Source organism: Stenella coeruleoalba, assembly GCF_951394435.1.
Source record: "Stenella coeruleoalba genome assembly, chromosome: 4".
Classification (NCBI taxonomy): domain Eukaryota; kingdom Metazoa; phylum Chordata; class Mammalia; order Artiodactyla; family Delphinidae; genus Stenella; species Stenella coeruleoalba.
Window position 1 is genome coordinate 37,749,064 of NC_137149.1, and position 23,253 is coordinate 37,772,316.

The 23,253-nt window shown below is 56.8% G+C and overlaps 1 protein-coding gene across 1 annotated transcript in view; it reads right to left on the minus strand.

Annotated features, from left to right (window-relative positions):
- Positions 1-4,763: 4,763 nt before the first annotated feature.
- Positions 4,764-23,253, minus strand: part of WDR1 (WD repeat domain 1) — a 39,864-nt gene continuing 21,374 nt past the window's right edge. Inside the window, exons 6-15 of the mRNA XM_079920903.1 lie at positions 20,270-20,347; positions 19,837-19,917; positions 19,271-19,504; positions 16,026-16,115; positions 14,362-14,516; positions 13,541-13,628; positions 10,432-10,542; positions 9,113-9,286; positions 7,503-7,647; positions 4,764-5,784 (exon numbers count right to left, since the gene is read on the minus strand). Of these exons, the coding sequence (XP_079777029.1) occupies positions 5,678-5,784; positions 7,503-7,647; positions 9,113-9,286; positions 10,432-10,542; positions 13,541-13,628; positions 14,362-14,516; positions 16,026-16,115; positions 19,271-19,504; positions 19,837-19,917; positions 20,270-20,347 (1,263 nt within the window). The 3' untranslated portion in view covers positions 4,764-5,677. The remainder of the gene's footprint in view (positions 5,785-7,502; positions 7,648-9,112; positions 9,287-10,431; positions 10,543-13,540; positions 13,629-14,361; positions 14,517-16,025; positions 16,116-19,270; positions 19,505-19,836; positions 19,918-20,269; positions 20,348-23,253) is intronic.

Genomic DNA, 23,253 nt, shown 5'->3' on the forward strand with positions numbered 1-23,253 from the left:
TTATCTGGTGCATAGCACATTGCCTGCCCTTTTCATGATCCCCAGTAAATAGTAGTAGTTGATATTCTTCTTCTTAATCCTTTTCTTCCCCCAGCCCCTAACACAGTACCAGACACAATGCTCAAAAAACATCAACTTTATTTGAATAAAGAAATGAATGAGCAAATGGAGAAACTGAGAGTCAGGGAGGTGATTTGTTTGAGGTGAAAGTTGCCCAGCTGATACGTGAGAGAAAGGCGTGGAATTTGGGCATCCTTACTTCTGGTCCAGCATTCCTTCTTCCAAATCACATAGTGGGACACAGTGAAGGAAACTGCCCAGCAGGGAGGAGATCCAGGGATGGCACTGAGTGGCTGGGCACGGGGTGCTACATTTCCCAGCCCCTACCCCCTACTCCAGCCATCCCGGTCCCTGCAGGTAGGTGTAGTCAGATGACTGTGTCCCCCTAAAATGGGAGTAGAAATTATGGGTGTGCAGGCCCTAAAGACCACCTGTGTGCCTCTTCCTATTGGAAGGTGAGACCAAAACGCAGAAGCCACTCGACCTCAACCAAGACAACAAGACAGGAGATTATGGGAGGACCCCAGGGAACAGACATACCCAAGGACCTAGGTTATTCATTTGGAATTCTTAAGTTCCGTGAGCCGGACAGCTTCCTTCCCAATAGTTAATGATGTTTCTGATGAGGCTGGTGATGATCTGAACAAATGTGATTTTTTGATATTGTACAAAATGTGTTAACATTGGAAAGCTCTGCATAAGTCATGGACCAGTATTTTTCAAATAGTTAAAGAATGTTACAAAATTATGCATGAATCAAAGATGCATTCAGAGTGGATTTTAACATAACAAAGTACAAAAAGTTCATTGACAATGGTTTCGGATTCCACCCTGAAGATAACCTTTAAGAAATTTCCACTTGTCGAGTTTTGGTATGGTGTCAAAGAGGGATATCTGCAATTTTCTGAAAACGCTATTCAAATACTTGTACCTTTTCCAATTGTGTATCAGTGCAAGGCCACGTTTTCTTCATAGACTTCAACTAAAAGATGTATTTTGTAGATAGGAGAAGCCAGACCTTAAAGACATTTTCCAAAATAAAAAACAATGTCATTCTTCTACTGTTTTTATTTTTAGGTTTTGGAAAATATAATTATTTTTCTTAAAGGTGTGCTAACATGGAATGGGTTTATAATTGTTAATTTTAGATACATACATTCATAACTATTTTTTTTCCTTGGTGTTCAATTTCTAGTCCAGTATATATCTATACATATAATCCACTTAATCAAAAGCTCTTTGGTGTCTCTAATAATTTTCAAGACTGTCAAGAGACCATAGGTCACTGCACTGGTTTATATCACAAGGGGGGGTACCCAGGCCTCAGAGGTCCAGGTAGGTGACGTGAAGCTGTAACAGGCTTAGGGTCTCACACACACACTGGGCACAATCATATACAGCAGGACCCAAGACATGCTTTTTCCAGTACAGGAGTCACTTGGAGAAGTATTTTTGTGGGACTCGAGGGACATTGTTCCAGCTAATGATTAAGAACTCTCCAGACAATAGGGGCTTCTTAGACAATGGGTGAATTTCCAGGATGTCCGGCCCCCTTCCGAGAAGGAGGGAGATAAACAAAAAAGGTGTCTGTCAAAGACCAGTCAGGCAGCTGGGGACAAGTTCCCTCTCTGGTCCGAGCCTAAGCCGGGACCAATCAGCAGGAGAACACAACCAAATCTATAATTTACATACGGGGAAGTGGGAACCTATAAAACTGACATATTCGCGCCCAAAAGGGTTCCTTCTTCGACCTCCTGCGTGAGGACCAAGGAACCCCGGTGCACCGGCCTTCAATAAACCTCTTGCGTTTTGCATCGACTTCCGACTCTTCTTGTTTCCTGGGCGAGTCGAAACTCCTAGGAGACCGCGCAGGTCTAACATTTTCATACCCAACTGTTGGTTGGTTTGGTGATCAATACAACGATGTTAATGCAGTGACCAGTGGTCAGCAGTAAACACGGAAACAATCTTTGGTAGCAGGGAACTCCATTCTAGCACATCCTCATCTTCAGCACAGGGATGCACACAGACGCACTGTTCAAAAATTGACCAAACTGTTCAGATGCATGTTATCTACATGGTTGTTTAAGAAAGGCAGTGCTCCCCAAGAGGCCCATAGGAGTCAACATTCTTCTAGTTGAACTTCATCTCACCAACAAAGAGGAAGGCTTGGAGAGGAGGGTGACTTGCCCCGAGGTCACACCATAAAGTGGCAGAGCTGGGACAGAATCCTAGATCGCTGACTTAGTTCAGCTTTCTCCCCACATTGCCTCTCTAGGGCAAGTACAAGTCAGTGCTCAGCCCTGAGCTGGCAAACTGAGCAGGATAGATGTGTGCCGCCCCCTCCAGGTGTGGGTCCTTGCCAGGCATTGCTGATCGATTTCAGATCAAGCACGGTTCCAGGCAGCCTGGCAAGGTCCTGGGATCCTGGTAACTCTCCCAGACTACCAGAGCTGGCCTGCACCAGTGAGGAAATGACACTGGTGCACAAAGCTATCACCCCTGCCTTGTGTGGAGGGCAGGTCCCGGCTGGGTCACCCTTGTGGGTGCAGCTTTCCTGCCCCCCCACTCCCCAAACAAGGAATGTGACCTGGGGCTTGGGCTGTGAGCACAGATCACCGGCAAACTGTTAGCTCACAAAGGCTACGTTCTCTCCCCAAAGATAGAGAGAAGTGGCTTCTTTGTTTCCACATTGTTTTCTTGTTAAGGTTTTTGAGTATAAATGCCTCCCTCCTTGAAATGAATGGCGTGTTGGGTGTACTCAAGCTCTTCTGTAAAAAATTCTAGTCTATGAGTGGAAGGGACTGAGGGAGGGAGGCAGCCCTAGGGCTGGCTGGTGAGCACCCTCCTCACCCCTCCCATGGGCCTTTCACACCCAACACTGTTTTTTTTTGTTTGTTTGTTTTTTTGCGGTATGCGGGCCTCTCACCGCTGTGGCCTCTCCCTTGCGGAGCACAGGCTCCAGACGCGCAGGCTCAGCGGCCATGGCTCACGGGCCCAGCCGCTCCGCGGCACGTGGGATCTTTCTGAACCGGGGCACGAACCCGTGTCCCCTGCATCGGCAGGCGGACTCCCAACCACTGTGCCACCAGGGAAGCCCCCAACATTTTAAAATTCTGATCCTAGTGTCTTTTTCATAACTGTGGTCAGTCTATATGCATAATCCTGAGTTTCTGGTCATATATTTGGAAAATTTTCCCATGGTAAACATGTAATTCCCATTTAAAAAATTACACCAAGCATCAAACATACTTACGTATCTTCTTGTCTGGCACGTGTTGAAGGTATTGGGTGTCATTTGCCATATTTTAACATTTTATGGTGTTTTTTTTTTTCCTCCTTCAATGTAGATTTAAAATCAGGGACTTCCCTGGTGGTGCAGTGGTTAAGAATCCACCTGCCAACGCAGGGGACACGGGTTCGATCCCTGGTCCGGGAAGATCCCACACGCCGCAGAGCAACTAAGGCCATGCGCCACAACTACTGAGCCTGCGCTCTAGAGCCCGTGCTCCGCAACAAGAGAAGCCACTGCAATGAGAAGCCTGTGCACAGCAATGAAGAGTAGCCCCGCTTGCTGCAACTAGAGAAAGCCTGCACGCAGCAATGAACACCCAATGCAGCCAAAAATAAATAAATTTAAAAAAAAGTCAAATGTACCAATATTTTCTCCTTGACCGTTTTTGTCATTTTTAGAAACACTCAGGTTTGTGTGACTATACAAGGTTGCATGTTTTCTTCCAGCACTCTTAAACTCCATGATTTAAATTTCAAAACGTGGATCTACTTTTAGATCTTGCATCTGGTGTAAGGACAAAACAAGTAACCCTACTTTTTCAGATTGTTAACCAGTTTTCTCCACAGTTTACTGAATAGCTATTTCCCCACTGATGTGAAAGGTACCTGGCCCCAGTCCAAACACACACAGGACACAAAGCACAGTCCTGTACTTTGTGTCCTGTGGTGGCCCCAACTTCTTTTCCATTTTTAGCTTCTTTTTATATATGAACTGTAGAGGCAATAAGAGAACAGAAGGGGGAAAATTTTTATCGGGACTGCAAATTTATAGACATCTTTATGATGTTACCTTTCTAGCCAAGAATAAGATAGTCTTACTTTTTTTTTTTTTTTTTTTGGCGGTACGCGGGCCTCTCACTGTTGTGGCCTCTCCCGTTGCGGAGCACAGGCTCCGGACACACAGGCTCAGCGGCAATGGCTCATGGGCCCAGCTGCTCCGTGGCATGTGGGATCTTCCTGGACTGGGGCATGAACCCGTTTTCCCTGCATCGGCAGGCGGACTCTCAACCACTGCGCCACCAGGGAAGCCCAGTCTTACCATTATTAATTTGAATGCTTGGGAATTTAGTTTTTTTCAACATCGGAATGCATACTATTCCTTATTTTCGAAGGCAGTACCAGAAAAGTCCCTAACTGCCACAGGACTTGAGAATCAGGCAGGATGGATCAATCTCACCTGGTCCAGTGCTTTCAGTTCACAAATCTAGGCGCAGAGAAGTGTGATGGCCCAGGTCACACAGTGATTGGGGAGTCAGGATGGGAGGGGATCCCTAGGTCCCATGCCTTCCCGAACCATCCCCTGAGGCTGCAGGCTGGTGAGATACCCAAGCCATGGGGTTCCAAGCAGCTTCCCAGTCCCCCGCCCCCACGTGTCCCTGTCACACAAAGTCAGCGACCCACAATGAAGAGAAAAGGTATTTAATTATTTCTCCATCTAAACTCTTAAAGCGCTCAAAGTGTTTTCACAAGTGCCAGCATTTTACCAGTGATTCCGACATTCGCAAAGAAATTCCAAATCACCGTGCTTTATACTTATTTTAATTTCTGCACTGGAAAAGAAAAGGAAGGTGTAAATGAGGACAGGTTAGTTTACAGTGACTCCATCTTTGCCTTTAAATTAATCTTTGCTCTCGGGAACAGAGGGGGATAGAAAGACAGGAAAACATCAAAGCACGAGAGTGAACCGGTGACCAGGATGCCTCCCCGTCCTGCTAACTAGGGATCTAAAAGCCTAGAGGCAGCGCCATAAACACTGAGAGACATCAGTTAAGATACATTAAAAAAAAAAAATCCCCACGATTCCATTCTCAAAATCAAGCACAGAAACTGACAGTGAAACACGGGTTCCATGTGCGCCCATTGGCCCTGAACGAGCACCACTTGCTCTACAGCATCCGCCCTGCCGGCCAGGAAGGACCCGCAGGTGGGGAGTGGGAGGGGATGCAACCCCCCCACCCCCGGAGCCACAGGCGGGTCTGTGTGCTTTGGAGGCTCTGCCTCTGGAATGTTCTGCGCGGGCAGGCGGTGGGTTTGAGTCACGCGCCACACGTGGTTGAAGTGCTCACTTTATTTTCCATGTGCAAACTGTCACCGTCTAAAGCTTTCAGAAGGACTTGTACAGACAGCATCACCCTGCGAGCGGGGCAGGCGGGCAGGCGGGGAGGAGGCAGGGTCCTCCCAGGGGGCGGGGCCGAGGGCGGGCACGAGGTGAGGCCCCTCCCCCAGGGGCAGGGTGGGGGCGGGGCAAGGGCGGGACACAGAAGTGACTGTGGAGCTGCGTTCAACCCAAGTCCCTGATTCCCTTGGTCCCGAGGAGGACTCCTCAGTAGGCGATTGTCCACTCTTTGACAGAGGCGTCGTGGGAGGTCGTGACCAGCGTGTGCTCGTCCAGCCAGGCCAGGCTGCTCACGTGGTGGAGCCGGTGCGCATCTGGGGAGAAAGAACATGCGTTCTGAGCCAAACCCAGGAGCTCTGCTCCCACAGGTACCTCAGACCAGAAGATGGGAAACCCGGGCCGAGATCACCCACAGGGCCACCGAGAAACCCAGCAGGATCCTGGTCAACCAGACCCCTTTCCTCTTCTCAGTGGGAAGCGTCTGGGTAATGGGACGGGAAGCAGGTGTTCTCAGCCCCCCACCACTGACACTCCCTGACCAGCAGCGATCCTGGCTGCAGCTCCCAGCGCCAGCACAGTCCTGACAACCACAAACGCCCCTTGGAGGCAAAACTGCCCCTCCCCACAGGGGGTGAACAAGTCTTTCTATGCATAAAGCAACAATGTACAGACAATACACAAACAGTGCACAGTATATCTGTGGTGTTAAAATGGGGAGATGAGGAATAAAACGTTGAGAAACACAAGGCTGGGGTACCTGTGCACACAACAGCCCGACCTCAGGCCAATGCACGTCCAGTGACCTGTGACCCCACGGCCCAGACAAGGACCGGACTTTCCACCCTCTACCCTGCAAGCTCTTGCTGCCTCTTGAACTTGCTCAAGTCTGAGTCTTACTACAAAACTGCTGCTTTCTGTGGAGACCAGGATGGCCCATCTGAGTCTGCTCTGTCCCCTCCTCCATCCTGGACCAACCGTCTTCCCACCCACTTGGGGTCAGCTTGCTGGTCCCCTCCCTCCCCCTGCTGGGCATGGTAAAAAGCTCTGTGGGGTTGAAACAGAACAATTTTTGAATAGGAAAGGATCCCACTTAGGTTCAAGACAAAAGGCTGCCTGCCAGGTAAAGAATGGATGGAAAGGGACCAGAGCCCATGTGAGGTGGTGACACGGGAACAGATCTGAGATCCACCCTGGATGGGCCATGAGCCAGATGTGACTACAGTGCCCCTGAAGGGGGCCAGGGCCATGAGCCAGATGTGACTACAGTGCCCCTGAAGTGAGCTACTGCCACATGTGGAAATATGTTGGGTTAAATAAAACTTACTATTAATAATTTCACCTGTTTCTGTGTTAAATGTGGCTGCTGGGAAAATGTCGAGTCCACGCGTGGTTCTTGCTATACTTCTATTGGACACTACTGTCCTAGAGTGAGAACTCAGTTATGAGTTTATATTGAAGGGGGGTGGGGTGGGTGGGAGAAAGCAGGTATTACAGTCTGAATGTTTGTGTCCCCCCAGAATTCCTAAATTAGAAATCTAATGTCCAAGGTGACGGTGTAGGAGGTGGGGCCTTTGGGAGGAGCCTACCTAGGTCACAAGTGGGATGAGCGCTCTTATACAAGAGGCCCCTTCCACCACGTGAGGACACTTGATGAGAAGTCTGTGACCTGGAAGAGGACCCTTTCCTGGCCAAGCTGACACCCAATCCTCGACTTCAGCCTCCGCAACCGTGAGCAGTAGACTTCTGTGCTTTAGGGGCTGCCTAGTCTGGGGTATTTTGTGACAGAGGCCCGAACAGACTAAGACAAAGGAGATGCCAGGAAAACCCTTTTACTCAGTGTGTGTCCCAGAAACCGAGACCACCTGCTTTCACGCTGGGCATACGGGCGTCCTCTGCCCAGACCAGAAGAGCTGATGTTTGCTGGAGCGCCAGGCTTCCGTGAGGCCACCTCCCTGAAGCACAGAAGGGACCCTCGAGCCCTGGGGACACCTCTCCGGAGCTGCCTGGGAGCCGAGGAGGGCGCGTGAATCACCTTGGATCTTGACCCTGGTCTCGGGGTCACTCAGGGTCCACACGTACACCATCATGTCCATGCCGCCCGAGGCGAAGTGCTCGTTGTCTGGAGACCAGGCCAGGCAGACGATCTTCGCGTGGTGTCCATAGAAAACGTTGTTCTCCTGGGTGCAGATTAAAAACAGGTAGCGGGTCAGGGTTCAGGCCAGAGTGAGTGGGCAGCACGTCACCTAACCTTCACGAGGGCCAGTGCTCATGAAACGCTTTCTCTGTGCCTGGCTTCTGAAACTCTCACCAACTCACTGACTCCTTGTAACAACCCCAGGGTGCCCACTGCTTGAAGGCACAGAAAGGGGCAGCCCAAGATCAAACAGTAGCCACCGTGCCCCCCAGGACCCGGGACTCCAGGGCTGCCCTTATAGCATCTATCACATGGGCCAGATGTGCCCATTCGCCTGCACAGAGCTCTCAGCCTAGGGAGGGGGCAAATGAAATTGCTTAAAGTGTGATAAACGCAGAATCTGATAAATGTGATACTGAGGTGGAAGGAACCTCCTGGGACGTGACGTGTTCTTTATGTTAATGGAGGTGTGGGCGTAGTGCAGGTGCAGGCGTATGCACAGCGCTGGTGTATACTTATGTTCCCACTCATCCTTCATTATATGTAAATTTTACAGCCAAAGATAAAACTACTAAACTCTAGTTAATAATATGTAGGCTGATATATTATACAGATGCCTGTAATTTACTTTAAATGCACTAAAATATTAGATTACTAGATGGATAACATGACATAGTAAAATGGTAATGGTAGAATCTAGGTGGTAAATTCTTTTGACTCCGCTGTAGATTTCAAAACTGTCCTAAGTGTTGGAGGTTGGGGGGAGGGGGCTAGGCTGACTCCATGGGAAGGACTGGAGGACGCTCCATCTGCCCCACGCCCTGTGGTCCAGTCACACCCAGCGGGTGACCGAATCCCTCCAGAGTGCAGCCTTGTTTGTGAAATGCGACTAACACTGCCCAGCAGGGTTGGCTGGTGACACATGGGCACTCTCACACCTCACACAACAGTGTCCTTGGCTGTCCTGCTCAGAGCGGGATGAGCTTCCAGGGCCTTGGCAACCGGGTCCTCTCTCTCACCCATACACCGCTAGGGAACCCACCCGCCCCTGAGTGCAAGGCCACATCCGGACGACCAGCGCTCACACTTTATAGGACTTGAAGCAGCAGTGAGATTCAAGGGAAAAAAAAAAAAAATCTAGCTTAAGCCTTTTGACAGAAGAGAAAAATAAGGCTCCAGAAGTCACTGAACCAGGCCGCCAGGTGAGCCAACCAGCCCGATTCCACAGCAGCCTTGCTGCCGCCCAAGTGAGCCAACCAGCCCGATTCCACAGCAGCCTTGCTGCTGCCCAGGCCCCTAACCTTTTGACAGCTGTTCTGTCCCAGGCCCACAAACTGCTGGACTGCAGGGTAAGTCTCCTTTTCCCACGTCATTCACGCTCTAGGAGCAACGAAGCTGCGTGTCCTGGGCACCCGCCCGGTCGGTGACGACAGGGGAGAGATGCCAGGGCCCCCTCCAGCCGTCTGCACTGCCCAGTGTGGAGACAGGGAGGGGGCCTGCCCACTCACCGAGTAGCCGTCAGCAGTGCTGAAGACCGTGACAACTTTGTTGGCGTCGCACACGGCGAGGAAGGCGCCGTCATGGGAATACGCCAGGTCCGTCACAGGGCCCTTGGCCTCCAGGAGCTTGCCCTCCTCCTTCAGCGTGCTGCCCAGGATGGAGTATAAGCGGACGTTCCCATCCTGTGGGAGGACAGAGGGGCAGTGAGTCACTCCTGACACGTGAGTGCGTGCGCACACGCACGCATGCGCGCGCACACACACACACAAACACACGCTCCCCTGATGTCCTTCTTTTTGGAGGGAGGCACCAGGGTATCAATAAGCAGCAGCGCCTTTCTTCCTAACCACTGCCCTGGCTCGGCCACCTGCCCACGTGCTGGCTCCTGTGCCAGGAGAGCTGCTCCTTTGTCCCGCTGGCACCAGAGGGCAACTCCTACAGCCCTGCGGCAGCTCTCGTGGTTGCACAGGCACAGTGGGCAGAGTTACATTAAGATAAGTTTAATTATTACATTAAAATTACATTAAAACGCAGAACCCCCCAATTGTGATTCTGCGTGTTTGGGGGCTCACGAGTCTGCTCTTCCCACAAAAACTCCAGTAAGTTCCAGCGCAGGCGTCCACAGGCCAAGCTCTGAGAAGCACCTGTACACGAGTTACCTCTCCAACAAGGGCCCCTCATCTGCCCTGACTGTCCTCGGCAGGAGCCATCTGCCCATGCCCTGTACCCCACACCCGGCAGGTGCCCTTAGGCACCAGGCTCCTCTCCCTGCTCTGTCGAGCCCGGCTCCTAGCAAACGCCCCACCCTCGTAGGGTCCAGGCATCTCTCCTCGGGGGCCAGGAAATGAGGGGAAAGAGCAGGGGACAGAGGAGCAGCCAGGATGCGGGCAACAGGAAGTCAGACTCAAGGGGAACTGAAACCCTCAGGCTGGCACTCCACTTCACGGGTGTGAAGAATCTCCTGTCGCCTCCCTGAGCCCAGCGAGCCCGGGTTGGGACGCAACTCCTTTTACACGTGCTCCATCCACGAGCTCCCCAGGCCAAGGCATCCCTGCCCTGTACCCGCACCCCAGCAGAGCCCGCCTCACTGCCCGGGACCCTTGGTCTCCCGGGAGGCTGCCGTGTCACCTGGGGCTGGCAGCCTGGGTCCGGGAGGGTGGCCTCGCAGGGCAGCCCAGGGAGGCTCTCACCTGGGCGGCAGGAGGCACCCCAGCTGGTTCCCGCCGCCATCCCTCCTGCCCTGGGGCAGCCCGGCACTCACACAGCTCACAGCGCCCCCAGCCCGGCCACATACCCCAGGGCGGAGGGTGTGGGGACAGGGCCTTACCGCACCCCCGATGGCCACCGTCTCGCCACCCGGGTGCACAGCCACCACCTCGGGCTCATAGCCGGGGCTGTCGATGCTGAAGCACTTCCTCTGATCCTTCAGCAGGACGATCTGGGAAACACACAGGCAGCCGTTAGAGAGAGGCCCCAGGACCGACGGCCCAGGCCCGGGCTGGGCTCCATCTTCAACCTTTCGGGGGCCAGGCTGGGGCTCCAGCCACACTAAGTGGGACTGGCCCCGGCCCTGTGGTGTTTCTCCCTCATCTGTCAATATGAATGGTGCTGTTATCGCCACCCGCACGGGCTTCGTCAAAAGCCATCTGACGCCTGAACTTTGGTTCCTCCAACTCTACGTCGAATGTGATAAATGATCTTTGCAGAGCCGAGTTCTCACGGGTTCAAGAGGACGCAGCCCTCGGAAGTGGTGAAGCTATAAGCTGACACGGGAAATGAACAGGACAGGCTAGACTTCCAAGTTCTGGCTTCTCGGGTCCAAAAAACACCCTTTGCGACCTTGACCCGTGGTGTGTGAAAAAACTGATGATGTCCGTGCGTGAGTCCCCGCAGCCCAGGGACCCAGGGCTGGCACCCCACCTGCTGGGAGGGAACCCAGGTGCTGACTACAGCAGGTAGGCAACAGCGCCGCGAGGCTCTCCGCTAGCCCTCAGCCCCGGAAGGGAAGGGAGGACAGGACAGACGGCTCACGGTGAAGTGGCCCGAGGCACCCAGTGCACCACCCCCTTGCGCCGTCCCAGGCAGCACCTGCCTTGGCTCCCTCCTACTTGACAGGGCAGCACACGGTCCACGGACGGGGCTGAGCGCCCGGGTGTGCAGGCCCCACTGAGGCGCCCTGATGGCCCGGCTCAGCCCCCTGCTGCTGGGGTTGGCGGGGTGGAGGGGATGGGATGGGTCACACACACCAGTTCATGAACTGAACTGAGCCTTGGCCTCCTAGGGGTAAGAACCCAGCAGTGCCTAGACGTCACGGAGACGGAATGCAGGGCTCAGAATAAACACCGGGCCTAGCAAAGGCAAACAAAAACAGCAGCTACAGCCCACCGTGTGGGAGCCACGCGCCTAACTAAGCGCGGTGTGTCTTTCCCTGGCATGGCAGGGTCACCTCCCGGTGAATAGGAGCAAATGAGATGCAAGCCCCGCAGCTCTCAGGGCCATGGGGTCCCAAAGCCCCGCCCTGGCAGCCACAGTGTGCCTTTGCCCTCTGGCGCACAGCCCAAGGCCGCCTGGCACGGTGACCTTCCACGTCCTCACCCCCTCTCGCCCCTCGCTACACCCTCCTGGTTCTAATTCACTGGACCGTCCCCAACAGGGTAGCCTCTGTGACAGCTCTGGCTTCACCCCATCACATCCCTGCTCAAACCACCAGCTGTCCCAAGGGCAAGCAGGCCCCTCCCCGCCCTTGGGGTGCGTTGCGGGCTGTGCTGTCGGGTAGGGGAGGCAAAGAAGCACCAGGCGGATGGGCGGCAGCACCCTCCCTAAAATCTGCTACAGAAAACGCACCTTGAGAAACATTCACCTGCATCACCTGCCCGACTCCGGAAGCGCACTTACCCACCTACACCTGACAGGGGAAGCCTGAGGGCACTGGCCCAAATCTGCCTCAGAGGCAACACTTGAACGTGGCTGTCCCCTGACCTAAAATCGCGGGCCCCTCCAGGACACTGTGCGGACCCTGTGACCAGCCATGGGGAGTTCGGGTCAGGACGCCCTAGGGAACCAGGGCAGAGACAGTGCATCACAGGACAATGGTCACACCTGACCCCGTGGGCCCTGGACTCCTTGGAACCTGGGGGTTGGACCCTGCACTCGCCAGCCCCTCCCGAGCAGAGCCCCAGGCGGCTCTTCCCTGAACTTCCCCACGTGAGCCCAGCGTGAGCCTCAGAGGCCACAGCCTGTCCCGACTGCAGCTCCAGACAGGAATCTGAGGCCAGTGTGGGAGGCCGAGCAAGGCCGCAGAGCCCAAGGTCTCACCTCTCACCTACAGGCCAGGTGCTCAGACACGAGGCTGGGGGAGCCCCCTCCATGGAGCGGCAGCCTTCCCGCCCGTCCTTCTAGAAGGTCCTCGTCCAGTCTTTCCCCCACTTGCTAAGGCGCTCACGGCCCTTGATTCCTCTTGCGCCCCTGCTGACTGCCCAGGCTGTCTGCAATAACTGCTTGACAGGAGGTTCGTGTTATCTAGGACACACAGGAATCCACTCTCCCCAAAGCACTGAAGCTCCCAGAATGGAGGAGGGGTGGCGGATCTGAATGACAGCTTTCGGCGGTGGGTCTGCCACTTGTGCCAGTGGGCGGGGGCTCCGTCACACCTGCCTCCTCTGATCTGCACGCTGGGATGCCCAGCCCGCTGACAGATGGCGTCTGCTGCAGAGCAGGATCGTGGATAAAGTGGGTCAGGCTTGGGTCTCAGTCAAGGGTGCTTCGTTCCAGAAATTCCAGGAGATGGCGTGTAGAGACCTTACCGCCTTGAATAGAACCCAGGCTGCGGGGCTGAACGCCAGACCCCCCTGTGCTGAGGGGCGGCCCTCTACGCCACCCGCCCATCACATGGCCTCAGGGAGTCACGGTCACTATCAGCCTCCTCGCTCATGGAGATGGCACAAGGAGCCCGACACACACTTCCTCATAATCCTCCCCGTGAGCTGCGAGGGATGAGAAAACTAAAGCTCAGAGAGGGTGAGGAAAATGCCCGAAGCCACACCACCCCAATGCTACAGGGCTGGGATTCGAATGTGAACGGACACAGCTGCCTGGGCCGTGCCTCTCGTGGGCCTCATGGGCGAGGGATGTGCAGGGTGCGTGACCCTTGAGCGCAGGCTCTCACCAGGCTGCCCGGGTTCAAATCCCAGCTCGGCCCTTGGCTAGACGCAGACTTTGGGCAACTTACTCTCTGTGCCTTGGTTTCCTCACCTGTAAGGTGGGGATGACGCCATGCCTGACTGATAGGACTCCAGAGGATTCAGTGAACACGTGGGAAGCCCTCAGCACATGCAAACGGGGCTCAGTAGAAACGGGGTTGAATGCGCCTGAGAGGGGACGTGGGGACCAGACACTGCGCAGCGTCAGCCTGAACTGAACCCGGGTGGGAGCCATACCTGACCGATGCACACGACCACAGTGTAGCCCCCGGGGCCGACAGCCACGCACTTCGGCTGGATGTCCAGTTTCACAACTCCCTGTCCGCTGTGGAGAGGAGGAAGTCGTTATTTCAGTCTCCAGGGGCACAGGGTGGGTGTAAATACACACTCACTGCAGGACCACAGCACTCGGGTGACTCAAGGAAATTCCACCTTGATCTCTACTGCATGAGCCTTTGCTAAAACACAGGAGCGGGTAAGGGAAGACTCAGCCTCTGGGAGAGAGATGCGGAGTCATGATGGGGGCTGGGACGAGGGGAAGGGGGTGGCGAGAGGAAGTGAAGGGATCACTCCCTGTTCCTACGCATCTGTGCCAAGTGCCGCCCCCACAGCTGCCCTGTCCTGGCTTCTGCCCACGTCCACCAGTTAGAGACCCCGGAACTCCTCGGGTACAGACAAAACTGAGCTCTGACCCCACCCGCCCGCAGTCATAACCAGTCTCCTCTGCAGGGCAATTAAAATTTAAAAAACCTGGTACTTCTAATTGGTGAAAATTGTGTTACCTTTACTTTTGGTTAAAACTATGAAAACACAAACTAAAAAAGTTGTACATGCAAAGAACTTCTTGAAAATGGTAAATGGAGAAAAATTCCACGTAACTGGCAAGTGTGGCATCCCCAAGGCTCAGTGAATGGGCCCCTGCGACCGGGTGACCAGGCCGTGGCTCTGCCCCGGGTCCTCTCATGAGCCGAGGCTCAGGGCAGCGGCCCGGCCCCTCAGAGGGCTTCACCAGGGACGTGCTCAGGGAGGGGCACGGACTGGCCCCAGGCAGCTCTCACCTGTAGTCCCGCAGCGTGAGGTTGGTGTACCGCACCGTATCGTCCATGCTGCAGCTCACCAGCTGCCCGCACTCGTCCACGGTCATCCTGGACACCTGGTTCGTGTGGCCCTTCCCGGCGAAGGAGTCGTTCTCCCCCGTCTCTGAATCCCAGTAATGTGGAGCAGCGGTTAAGGAAGAGGCTGACGTCCAGGGCGTGGCACGAGCCCTCCAGGGAGGCTGCAGCCAGGCCCTTGTCCCGGGCCTGGGGGACTCCTTGTGCATGTCCAACTCCGAATTTCAGGCAGCAGACGTTCTGGGGAGAGGGCCAGTAGGCCATTTACAACCCCACACACCCAGTTAGACACAGTCCGCCCGTCTTCAGAACAGGAACCGGGCAGTTCACGGGACTGCGCTGCCCTGTAACAATGCAACAGCACAGCGCCTCCCTCTGAGAGCGGGCTCAGAAGGAAGATACCTTTCCCTGGGACCCTGCGTAACTGGGCCAAAACACAGGCCCCCTCCCCCGGCTCTTTCTAGCCTGCTGTCCAGCCCACGGTCCTCAGCAGGAGGCTGGCTGTGCCCCGTGGCTCAGCCGATGGCCACCTAGGTGCCACCAGGTAAATGGGCCTGGGGCTGACCCACCTGGGCAGGGCCAGCGTGTGGACTCTCAGCTCGAGGGGCTCAGGTGTGAGGTGTTTTAAGTTACAAGGTTCTCTTTTTACATCAACAAATGAGTGTCATTTGCACCGAAGACTGTTCCCTTAGGAAGCTGCACGTATATTCCACTCCTGACATGGTCTTGTGAAGGGGCCGCCAGCCATCGATACTGTAGGAGGTTAACGTATGAGTGGGGAGGAAGGAGCGGCTCCAGGAGGGAGAACGCTGGGCAAGACCCTCCGCTGTACCATCTCCTTACGTATGATGGGGTGGAGGGTGACTTCTCTGCCCTCCTCCCTCGGGGCTGAGGGAGACCTTCCCAGGGAGGAAACCCTACAGACCAGGCAGGTCTGCGGAGGTGGGAGAAGCAGGGGGTCTGGAACAGCCCCTCCAGGAGGCAGGGCAGCCATGGACCAGGAGCCAGGCTGCACGAGGGCAGGCCTCTCTCGCAGCCACGACACACGCACTGAGGCGGGCCCCTCACACGACCCCTCCCACGCTCGCCATCCTGGGAGGAGGAGGTTGGAAGGGCTGCCGGGAACATCTCAGAGGGACTGCAAAGCCCCTCAGCGGGGAGCGGGGGTTCGGTTCCCGCCCAGCTCAGCCGTCGCCAAGCGGTGCAACGTTGGGGAAGGCACTTGAGGCATCTGAGCTACACTTTCCCCATTTTTAAAATAAAGGGACTCTCCCAAAAGGCTCTAAGTCCTTTGGGATTCTAACACACGTCGATTCTGCTGCTGCTCGTGAGAGGGAAGAGGCTGACACCAGGTCACAGACGGGGAGAAGCAGCTCAAGTTCAGGGAGGTCCAGCAACCATTCAAGGCCGCACTACGTGACCCACCAGGTCAAGGCCGCGGCCTGGAGCTGGAGGCCCCGAGTACGGACACGGCACCTCCCGGCAGCCAAGACCGGTCAGAGGAGCCCTGTGGCTGCCAGCCGGCTGGCCTCGCCTCCGGCACCGTGGGAACAGGAAACTCCCGACTCTCCTGCCAGGGGCCCCAGAGCCAGCGCTGTGAGTCAAAGGATATTAATGTGTCCGTCGTGGCTCCCAGAGTAGATGTAAGACTTGCCGCCGTTTTTATGCACCGTCAGGCACTGGATGGATTTGCTGTGGCCCTGTGGAGGAGACAGGCGGGGGGGTGACTCAGGACATGCCATCCTGCCTGTGCTTGTCAAATGCTCTCCACCGGCTAAGCCCCTGGGAGGGGAGGCAGAGCCCTCAACGCCACAGCCCCGGTGGGCCCGAAACAGCCCCAAGCTGAGCGACCACCTGACAAACCCTTCAAACCCTCGACATTCGGGCCTCCCCACCGAGGCACTCAACCCGACCTGGGTGGAGGATGGGGGTCTAGTGGAAGCCCCAACAGCGCGCCCGGTCTGTGCAGACGGACCCAGCTACCCTCCCTCCCCACACAAGGAGGAAACGGCCACAGAGGGTGAGCCCCTACCGGAGGGGAAGCAGCAGTAGTGGGGAGTAGTCTTGGGAGGGACCAACCCTTGCAGAAGCAGGCAGGGGGACCCCCTGGGCCACTCGGAGGCCCAGGAGGTCCCGGGTGCTGCTAACGGTTCGTCCTCTACCCAGGAGCACAGCTCGCGGCTCCGGCTCCAGCCCCTGGCTCGTGAGGTTTCTTCTTTCCCAGCTCTCCCCTTCCCCCGGAGGCTGTCCCAGGGCTGGGGCCCCACAATTTCCCCGACCGGCAACATGGTGGGCCCAGATCACTCATTTAGAACCAGTTGTCTGCTTCAAGAAAGGCACTTAACCTCCCCCGTAACTGCTCCTCGGATGGAAACAACCCGGAGGTTTGGTCTAATCATAGTTCCTTCCCCTCACCAGAGGCAGGCGGGTCCCTCTGAGCTTTGCTGACTGTTGCCACAGTGTGGTGTGTATCTTCAGAGAAAGGTACACACCGTTCTCAGAGACGGGAGAACCAGTGAACAGACCCCGAGTCCTTTCCACAGGGCAGCAACCCACTGGCCCTGCTACGTAAAAGCGTGGTCCTCAGACCAGGGCTGGCCTCACCGGGAGTGTCGCCCCATGCAGCCTGGAGACTGAGAACCTGCGCTCAACAAGATGCCTGGCGACTTGTGCACGCCCCCCGCCTAGGGCAGCAGCCTCGCCGGGAACTTGTGAGGAATGGAGCTCTCCCGTGTCCCACAGATGAACCCTCTGAGCGCCGGGGTGTCGCCCACCTACCGTGTTCTAACAAGCAGCCTGGCTCAGGAGATTGATGCCCCTTCAAGCTTGAGCCGCAGGGTCACCTGGGTGCATCTTAAAAGTACCGGCACCTAAGAGCCATCCCTACGGTCTTGGCCTCTGACCGCATCCCACTGGGCCCGTACAGAGGCATCAAGCCCTTTGCGGAAGCTCCCAGGTGATCTCAACGTGTGCCGGGGCTGAGAACCGCTATTCTAACTATGTTCTTCTAACTCCAGCTTGTTCCTGGGCTCACTCACAGCCCGACATTAGCACCAAACACTGCTCGGGACTCACACATGTGCGGCAGGAGGGCTGGGATGTTTTCTCTGACAACTGTAAACGCCCATGAGGTTCCTGAGCTGACCTGGGGGTGGGGGACAGGAGCCTGGCTAGTAGCGCCTATGCTGTCGGCGACAGTGACATCAGCGAGAGCAGTCAGGCCCAGGCCTCCATCACTCCCAGGGCGCCAGCAGACATGGGGCGATGCCTGGGACAGCCACCCGAGCCCAGCATCAGGGCGGCTCACGGGGAGCTGCTCTTCTGGGCAGAGGAAGCAGGTGGACAGTAACGCCTGACTCTCTCCAGCAATTTCTCCCCATCGCATGGAGGCCCAGAGAAGTGACTGCGCCGGGGACCCCTCCCAGCTCCCCTGGGCTCTGTGCCAGGATGTATACACCTTCACTTTACACTCATCACACTGGGCTGGAAGCCTGTGGAGCAAGTGGCCCCAATGGCCCCATCCTCAGGGCCAAGTCAGATAAACCTTTGTGGAAGCAGAGGGTGCAGGGCCAGCACTGAGGGCCGAAGCAGCTGTCGCTCTGGATCAGCCCTTCCCGTCAGCAACGCCCCACCTGAATGGGATGCAGCAGGCACCGAGCCCACCTGGGCCTCACGAGCTAGCCACACAGGGTTAAGGGGGCAGACAGCCAGGCTCGGCCCCTTCCTCTGGGCAAGGTCATCTGCACACCGAGTCCACAAGGGCCGCGACCTCAGAGACTGTGGGATGGGATGTACAAAGCAGTGCAGGGCCGGGCAGCTGGCCCTCACTGGGCCTGAGGGGAACAGTCCCAGGCTGGCCAACCCCAAGCCCGCAGGGCCCAGCCGTCTCCCAGAGCCTGTCTGCAGAGCCCTGAGGCAGCTGAGCGAGCAAGCTGTGAGGAAGCACTGGGGCTTGGCCCCAGGAGCTTCAGCTGCCAGGACGGGGTGCAGCGTGGAGCTGGGCTATGGAAACCCCTCCCTTGAGGGCACAGCTCGTCCAGGGTGACAGAGCAGGCGAGGCCGACCCCGAGTTCCCACCGCAGCCCACCCTCCAGCAGAAGCAGGTCTGCAAAGGGCAGTGCCCAAGCAGGGCCCCAGGACACAGGAGCTTCTAGTCTGGCTGCGATTTCCCGAGAGGCCAAAAATTCCAGGGCTGACGGAGCGGCAAGGAACAGTCCCCACTGGAGGGGACACTCAGGGCAGACCCTGGTGATCAGCCAACCTTGAGTGAGCCGTTCTGGGAGACGAGGACGGGAGGCAGGCCCTCCAATCACTCCCTGATGCCCAAACCTCACGCCTCGGCACCTTGGGCTCCGACTTGTCCATTTCCTCCCACTCCCCAACACCCCCTCATGCCTGCCCTGCTCTAACCACAGAGGACAAGTGCCTGCCCACACCCGTTCCCACGTTCAAACCCCGCACACTGTCAAGGCCCAGCTCCAAGGCCTGCTGGCCACCCACGTCTGCGGTGATGCCCCATGACGTGCCCTGTCTTGGGCTTCAGCATCTTCCTGGTCCTGCCTCACGAGCGGACACAGCCAGTGGCCTCCTAACTGGGGGAGGCTGATCCCCCCTGACAGCAGGGGCACGCGCTGCTGCCCTGAACCCCAGGCCCCGAGCATCCAGCTTCACGGTAGCTCAAAGGGGAACGTGGCATCTGGCCTCCCGCCTCTGCTAAACTCACATCCCCAAAGCAACCAGCATTCTGCCATTCCACTGGGCCTCACCTCACCTCAGTTGCCCTGCGTCTGGCCGGGCGCCCACCTCCCCTCCAGCCAGCCCCTGCACACACAGCAGCTCCAGAGCCCGGCCATACCTTGATGACCCGCAGAGGTTTGCTGGGGTTGTTTTTGTCCAGGTAATTGATGTAGCCGGACAGGGAGATGCTGAGGAGGTGGTCCTTCTGCCACAAGCAGCCCAGCTGCTGGTCCAGAACGTTGGAGCCCATGGTAAACGTGTTGACAACAGAGTTCACATTGACGTCCCAAATCTTAGACGTTTTGTCTCCGGAAGCAGAAAGCAAGTGGGTGCTATCGGGACTCCAGCTGACCTACTCAAACAAACGTGGTCATGGGTCAAGCATTGCAGAGGCGGAAGAGACTCAGACAGCAGCTTGTCCACAGCCCCCATTTCTGAGCAGGGAGGATGGCCCAGAAGGTGGTGGGACACACCAGGGCAAGGACAGGATGAGCATCCTGGCCACGGGCCTCTCCAGGCCACGCCACCGTGTCCCACGTGACCCTGAAGGTCTCTGCCACTTCCCCTACTTCTAACCCCCCATCTCAAGCTTCCAACTTTAACACGTGTGTACAGATGACAATAAACGCAGACACGGCCCGACCACGATCACAGACCACGTTGTGAACACGGACCCATACTTACAGCATAAATGCCGCCGTCGTGAGCCTTGCTTCCTCCCAGGGCACACAATTTCTCCCCCGTCTTCCCATCATAGATGTAGATCTTTCAGGAAACACAAATAGATGCAGATCAGGCGTGCGTGTGTGGAGGCCCAGCATGCTGGCACGCTAAATGAGCTCCTCATTCCTGCTCCACCATCAAGAGGGAGGCATCAAGACTGTGGCTCTTACAACAAAGAATCTAGAGACAGATGAGTTTCGAGCTCCTTTAAAAGGAGAGAGATGGAGAGACGGGTCTACCATGCTTTGAGGACAGAGCCCCTTAACTGAGCTGCATCCCAGGAGGGGGAAGGAGGGAACTGTACATCGACACCAGCTTTACTAAGTCTGCCTGTTCTGAACCATCGCAGAGGACCAAGAGACGAACCCCTCCCTCCAGGACCCGCAGCCCTTACCTGACCGTCGGCCCCGGCTGTGGCAAATCTGTTCCCATCAGGAGAGAACCGCACACAGTTGACGAAGCGGCTGTGGTCCTGCAGGAAGTGGGACAGTTATCCGGTGACAGGCAGTTCAGGAAAGCTCTCTATGCACCACGCGGTCCACAACCACCACGCGTGTGGATGCCAGTCCACGGAAGATTTTAGAGCTCAGCGTGAGTCCCAGCCCGCCCGCCGTGGCCGGGTGCATCTCTGCCTGGAAGGCCTCCCTCCGCTGTGACGTGCTCCCTGAGCTCCGTAGACAGTAACGCCCCCCACCCGCCCTCCAGCCCCGGAAGGGGGCTCAAGGCCGGAACCCTTAGGCTTATGAGGCCGGGACCGTGAGGCCTCATCCCCGAGTCCCCAGGGCCTGGCCCAGGCCCGGCACACGGCAGGTGCTCAGCGGGCATTTGCTGAACAAACTGAGGTTTTCAAGAAATTAAACAGTGGTGATGACCTTTGTGGGAACAAGAGTCTGAGTGACTGAGAAGATGTGATCTCCAGGGGCGATTCTGTTACCTGAATAAGTAAATGAACTCATTCTTTCCTCAGTCAAGAAGGGTCTGCATCAGAGAATGATCCTCTGAAAACCCCACCAGCCACCCATGCAGAGCCTGGCTGCTCTCCCACCCCACCTGCAAGCACGCAGGAAGCGTTAGCCATCAACTCTCCTGAAGGTGCGTGGGGTGAACTGCCCCTGCAGCCATGGACGCCCAACCTGCAGGAAAAGCAATTCAACTCAAAGTGCATCACCTGCACCCATCAAGGTAAACCACCAACAATTTTAAAACAGGAGCTGCTGGGGTGGTAGGAACCGCATGTGTTTGACTGTGTAACGTTATGGGTTGACTTGTGTCCTGAAAAGGTAGGTTGACATCCCAGTACCCGTCAATGTAACCTTACTGGAAACAGGGTCTTTAAAGGTGTACTCAAGGTGAGATGAGGGCCTTAGCGTGAGCCCTGATCCAGCACCACTGGTGTCCCTATGGGAAGAGGGAGATTCGGACTCGGTGCAGGCACAGGGAGACCACGTGAAGATGGAGGCAGAGCCTGGGTTATCCCCCCACAGCCAAGGCCTGTTTCGCCTTCTTGGTTTCTCGGGTACATCTATCCTGCTTCCACGGCCGAGCTTTCCTGCTCTAGGGTTTGTGTTCTGAGCTGGAGGACGGCCATTTCCCAGGAGGCGCACAACGCAACAAAAGCAATGATCTTTCCAAACTGGGATCTCTCAGGCCCTCTGACTGTTCTTCCCCCATGACTGTCACTCACCCATCATCCTACCACCTCGAGGAGCCCCGGGGAGCCTCGGGCGGCCCTGGGGAGCCTCGGGCACTCTTCCTTCTACAGGAGACAGGAGCCTGGAGAGGCTGGGTTCTGAGAGCCCAGTCTACGGTTTCTCGTCCAGAGCTCTCTACGCGAGCAAGCTGGCCCCGGGCCCTGGCCAGGAGGCAGGCAAGCCGGGCGGGGAGCCAGCTGCACAGCCAGGGCCCGGGGCCCTCTGTCCCTCGGGTGGTTCAGAGCCCGTGGTGGGAGGGCTGCTGAGACAAAGCCCCCAGGCCTCTCCCAATCCCCCCAGGACCACTCTGTGGGAAGGGGAGGATGGACAGGCAGACACAGCTCCTCCTGGAGGAGGTCAAAGGCAAAGCTCTTAAGTGACAAAACCTCCCACACAACTGCCCAAACGTCTGGTCCTCTTGTCCTGACATCTACTGGCTGACCCGGCCCTGCTGCTCCGGGGGAGGAGGCTGGGGCCGGCTCCCTGGGACGGACGGAGCCCCGGCCAGACCCCCCGAGGACCAGGGTGCCGAGAGCTCCCCTGGGTGGAGCAGACCACGGGGCTGAAGGGGGGCTGCGGTGGGCGGCGTGAGGAACACGCCGTGAACCAGAGGGACCCTCGGCTACACTGCAGTTCCAACTCGTCAAACTCCAGGCACAGTGGTTCCCTGAGAGAACAGGACCGGCCCCCCCACCCACCCAGCTCAGGGGTCAGGGTGCCACAGCGGGGCCAGCACAGACACCAGGCCAGAGCCACCCTGCTTACGCCACTGCCCCCGCTCCCCTGACCACCTGCCCCCCTCTGCGCCCCTGGTGCTACAGGGGACGTCACGCATGTGGACGTGTCTGTCGTCTGTCTCCCTGCCAGGGCCAGAACAGGCCTCCCTTCCCCAGGCCCAGAACAACACGGGCTCCCGGGGTTCAGACTGGACAGGGAAGACGCCCACCCTGGGGACCAGGCGCTGTGGCTTTAGAAAGTTCTCCCTGTCAGGTTTTCTTGCAACTTGAGCCAAGAGGCCAAATGAGCAGGAGACTGATGTCTGCTCCTGAAATAGCCCATTTAAAGGGAGGAACAGTGAACAGCCCATTAACCAAAAAAATGAGGGCTAAAAATAGCCCGGTCCACAGGGAGGGGAGGCCGGAGGACCAGGAAGGAACGGGCTTGGGGAAATATCATGGGGGGGTGGTTCAGACGAGTGGGCTGGGCTCCTGGCCCCCGTCCCTGCTAACCGTCCTGGAGGGGCAGCACCACTCCAGGCGGCCACCTCCGGGGGTGGGGCTGTCCCGCCCGGCCTCAGTCACAACCAAGCGGAGCTCTGGCTGGAACCTCCCCACCGTAATCACCCCCCAACCCTGTTATCACCTGTCCCCCCATCATTACCTCCCTCACCCAGTCATTACCCCTCCCCCTCAGCACTGAGAAACCCGAGATGGGGGCAATTAGCAATCATTAGGTAATGCACCCAAGTCCACGTCACCGACAGGGACGCAGCACCACTGGGCGCCACGGCGTGACCAGCCCGTCAGCTCAGGTGTCCCTGGGAGCCCTCCCGGCTCCACCAGCCTCAGCTGTGCCCTGCAGCAGGACTCCTACCCTCACGCTGAAATGCCCTGTGCCCACCTGCCGCGCTCCCGCGTCACAGGCTTGTGGAGGGACAAGCAGTTCAGACGCCCGTGCCCAGCACCCC